At 39.4% G+C, this 4,483-nt stretch overlaps 1 protein-coding gene and 1 non-coding gene across 2 annotated transcripts in view; both read right to left on the minus strand.

The window, feature by feature from the left end:
- Positions 1 to 2,548, minus strand: part of LOC107646095 (bifunctional fucokinase/fucose pyrophosphorylase) — a 5,866-nt gene extending 3,318 nt beyond the window's left edge. The window contains exons 1-5 of the mRNA XM_016350288.2: positions 2,022 to 2,548; positions 1,674 to 1,938; positions 1,115 to 1,479; positions 815 to 941; positions 1 to 718 (exon numbers count right to left, since the gene is read on the minus strand). Of these exons, the coding sequence (XP_016205774.1) occupies positions 1 to 718; positions 815 to 941; positions 1,115 to 1,479; positions 1,674 to 1,938; positions 2,022 to 2,516 (1,970 nt within the window). The 5' untranslated portion in view covers positions 2,517 to 2,548. The remainder of the gene's footprint in view (positions 719 to 814; positions 942 to 1,114; positions 1,480 to 1,673; positions 1,939 to 2,021) is intronic.
- Positions 2,584 to 2,657, minus strand: TRNAV-AAC. The gene has a single exon. It is a non-coding gene; the product is annotated as a tRNA-Val (tRNA).

Raw genomic sequence — 4,483 nt, forward strand, 5'->3', positions numbered from 1 at the left:
GCTGCAAGATCAGCTTGGTGATTGCTAGAACCTATGCACATTGTTGAGAAATCAATTGATCTATGCAATTCCTCCAGGCTGATGCGGCTGGAAGATCTCCATAACGAAGAAAGCATATGTTCAGTTTTTGGCTTAGCTAAGCCCATCAACCATAGTGCAACGTTAAGCATCTGAGAATAAGGAAGTATAGGAAATATTTTCGAATTCCATAAACACTTCTCATCGGTGCCTGAGGACTCCCATAAATCACTTTCTTGAATACCCAAATCATGTAAAACTTTCTTCCAAGGTTTCCCACAAAATGTGCCATCTCTAGAAAGTGAACTTTTCGGGTTATCATGAAGGCCACAAAATACTAGAACTCGTTCTCCACTCCCAACCAAGGGAACCTCCCAAAGACAATGGCGATCTGGAAGCATGAATTTGATATCCTCAGTGCTAAGATGATCATCAAGAGCAATGTTGACTCCAACAACTATACATAAGGAGCCAATTTGTATTCCACCCGAAATAGATGAATCATATATTAGAGAATCTTCTCCAATTGAGACTCCTGGTGCAATTTTACTAGAAAGAATAACAGCAGATGCTGTAATATCAGCAGCCGTTGTTGCTGGAATAGAACACAGGTGTCTTCTCCCTACTAATTCTGAACCAACTCCGCTGAGGTGTTCTAGAACTTCATTTGAGGTTCCAAAGTGCAAAAACAACAAGTCATCTGCAACATAACAATACATGAAAGAGTAAACTTTTGTACAGATGGGTACGAGGAATGTTACATATAGAGATAAGAATGCAATTAGGCTTGACATACAGTCACAATAGCTGAACATCTTCTGCTTGCCTAATTTATTGACCAGTTCTTCACCCAATGGACGCTTTCTCAACCACTCATGCTTTGCAGGTACCCAGGCAGCAACCAAATCTTCATATAAACTCATCTGCACAATGCAGACCAAGTATTCTTGGATAAAATAAAACATCGGACATACTCCAAACATATATACAGTGAAACATAACAAGAGCCCTTGCCATAAATTTCTTTGTTTCTCGGTTGCTTTCTACCATCTTAAAAGGCGATGCTATATATTTAATACAAAAGAATCCACTATACCTCCTTTTTTATCTTGATGAGTTCTGAAATCATTTGCTGAGAGGAACATGAAAGGGTAACAAGCTCTGACCACGCCTTACCCCTAACTGCTATTATTCCAGTATCAAGAAGCGTTCTACCATCAGCTAGAACTGCCTTGCTTTTAACAAGCTCTTCTACGCTAGGTTTCTGCAGGAGATTATCTACCAAACTCACTGCATAGTTTTGAGTGTTATTTTTAGTTTTAGCTGCAACAATCACTCCATGATTTGAAGCAACATCAAGGGTGATTGGAACAGTGATGATGCATGAAGTGTCCTGAGGCAGAGTCATGGTCGATGCATCAAAACATGGAAGAACATCCCCGGTCATGGTTAACATCCCACCTGCAACCATTGAAAGAATCTTGCAAGTTTTAAGCAAACATCACCACTCATGATGAAAGCAAATTACAATTTAGACAAGGAATAGCAACAAGGAAAATAAACAAATCGCTTCTGAAACTTACATAACCCTTGTCTAATAAGTACATGGCACAAGAAGAGTACATAAGTATGATATAGGTAAAGAGAGAGTGAACCTTCACTTCCAAAAGCTTGCCTGGCACAAGAAGCAATAGCAAGAATATGGTCAAAGAGGAGAGGAACAGGACCATCTGGATCATCACCGGCCAAATAGGGAAGCGGAAGGAACACCTTCCCCATAGGGTTAGCCCATGGCACCCTCTTAGAATCCCCACCCGCATGGAGCAGCAGAATGTGCTTTTTGGCCATCAACTCAGCCATTGCCACGTCATCACCATCACCGTCACCGGCACCACTACCACTGCCATTTGTGCTTGCAACCTGTACAACAATGGAGTAGGAATCAATCCAATCATTTACTTTGAAATAACGGAATTATACGTTAGCAGCAATAAGATCGGAACCTGTGAGTGGAGATCGGGGACGAAGTGGTTGCGGTAATGGAGGGCGAGGGCGTGAATGGCATTGAGAGTGGCAGCACCGGATCCGATGCGGTGGCCGTCGGGGTCGGGTACGGCAAGGGTGACGGTGGAGGGGGCGATCCGACCCATACGCTTGGCCCGTTGGAGCTGCCAGGTGTAGAGCTGGGCCTGCTCGGGGCTGGCGGCGGTTAGGAGGATGGCGTCCCAGGTGGGGACTCTGGATGGGTGGCGGACGGAGAGCCTGAGATGGTACCACGATTTGCGGAGGAGGGAGGCCAAATCGTGCTTCTGTTTGGCCCGAGAAGACCGACCCGCCTTTCTGCTGCTCTCCATCGTCGTAACCAATTTGTCGGTGGTTCTCTCAGCTGCCAGACTGAGTGAAGAAGCAGTGAAGACAAGACGACGAAAGACCAAATCACAGCAAATGGTACCTTCGTCTTTCTTTGATGTTTGACGACAAAAAATTGACAAATTCATAAATCATAACGGCCGCAGACGACCATTAAAATGTAAAGAACAAGAACTAGATAAAAATAAAACAATATGGCGTCGCCCGGACTCGAACCGGAGACCTTCAGTGTGTTAGACTGACGTGATAACCAACTACACCACGACACCATCTTGTTCATAAATTTTTATTTAATAGTACAAAAATCTTTTTAGGTTGTGTAAAACTTGTTTGGCTACATTTGATTTACATTTTAATTTCAGTATTTTTTTTTTGAATTTTGTAAAAAATATATTTCAATTAATAAAAACAATAAATTTACCTTTAGAGTTTATAAGAGGATACATGAAACTATGAGATATTTTTTGTGTCATTTTCTCTCCTAATAATATCGTCATTTGTTTGCATACACATATAAATTTACCATTAGTCTCATCATCAAGGGAATGTTCAAGGTGGTTTATTATAATAAAAATAAAGTTTTTTTTTCTTAGCATTTGTTATTTTCTAAAATTTCTTAGAATGATTAATTGTTGTGGAGTAAAGAAAAATCTTATTATCCCATTTAATTACTGCATTGTAATTATTTTTGGGGAGTCGCTGGACACTTAAGAAAGAAGCTGATAACTTTTGGTTGATTTGATACTCATTCTGACACGGTTCATATAAAGTCACAGCACAGACATAATCTGGTTGCTGCTACTAGTCAGGCTCATCAAATACAAACATGACTCTTGTTGGCCCCATTTAGAAGGCCTGGCCGTCAACTGCTTATTCTGCAGATGCGGCTGACCTAGATCTAGATGTCCCATCAATAGCAAAGAAAGTGGCTAAACCTCCGTTTCAATGCTAAAAAAAATTGGAGACACTGTGTAACTAAAAAAAATTGGAGGCACAGTGTGTAATTAGACATAGTTCAATGCATTTAAAAAAAAAAAAAGAAAAAACATGCAAACATAACGAAAAATTGTATTATATTCCATAATATAATTACTAATGATAAAGAGACATTTATGCATAATTTTTACCTAGGAAGCACCGATACGACACGCGATACGGACACGACACGACACGGATACGCCGACACGTTCTTTTTATAAAAAATTGGATACGACACGTTTAGGATACGTTGTGAATTAAAATTTAAATAATATATTAAATTAATAAAATATCATATTATAAATATAAGAGGAAATATAGTTGCATAAAAAAGTCTAAAAATTATGTAATTATTAAAAAAAATAAAAAATTTTAATCTACTCCAAGTCCATCATCCGTAAATACCATAGCTTCTATGTTTGGTTCATCTAAAGATAAATACGAAACCTCACTCAGATCTGGACTGTTGTCATCAACTCTGCTTCTATTAATTATTTTATTTTTAAATTTAAATTTTGATTTATTTTGATTTTAAAAGAAAATCAATTAATCGGGCCATGAAATCACAAAATCAATCGCAGATTCGCATCCCAGCAGAATGATTCACCTCATGAACATCTGAATTAAGTCGGGCTCGTTCGGATTCGTGATTGCTTCACCAAAATTCTGCACCGCAAGAGGACATGCTGCTGATAAGCTTATTTGACGTATCCACCACTTGTCAGTGTCGGATTCGCGTCCAACACGAATACGCCGGCACCATTAGTGAATTTGTGCTTCAAAGGCTACAGGTGAGGGTAGGGTTTCACGTCAGTAAACATGTAGAATGTTCAGTTGCCTTTGTCTACAATCGACATATGTTACACTTATAATTTACTTTTTTCGTAGAGATGCAAACTAAAAGAAAAGAATTTTTATATGGACCCCAACTGAATACCCACATCGTCCATGAGTTCTCCTTTTAGTACAAGCGTGAATGCCGTCTTCTTGTCAATGCAGAATGGTCCAATGTCAAACCAGGATCTCGCTATAAGAACCAATTGCCAAGAATTACAATAACGTTTTGGTATAAATAGTAGAGGGTTTAGGCGAATAAGTCCGCAGAGTGCAATTCACA

Source organism: Arachis ipaensis, chromosome B06, assembly GCF_000816755.2.
Source record: "Arachis ipaensis cultivar K30076 chromosome B06, Araip1.1, whole genome shotgun sequence".
NCBI classification, from domain to species: Eukaryota; Viridiplantae; Streptophyta; class Magnoliopsida; order Fabales; family Fabaceae; genus Arachis; species Arachis ipaensis.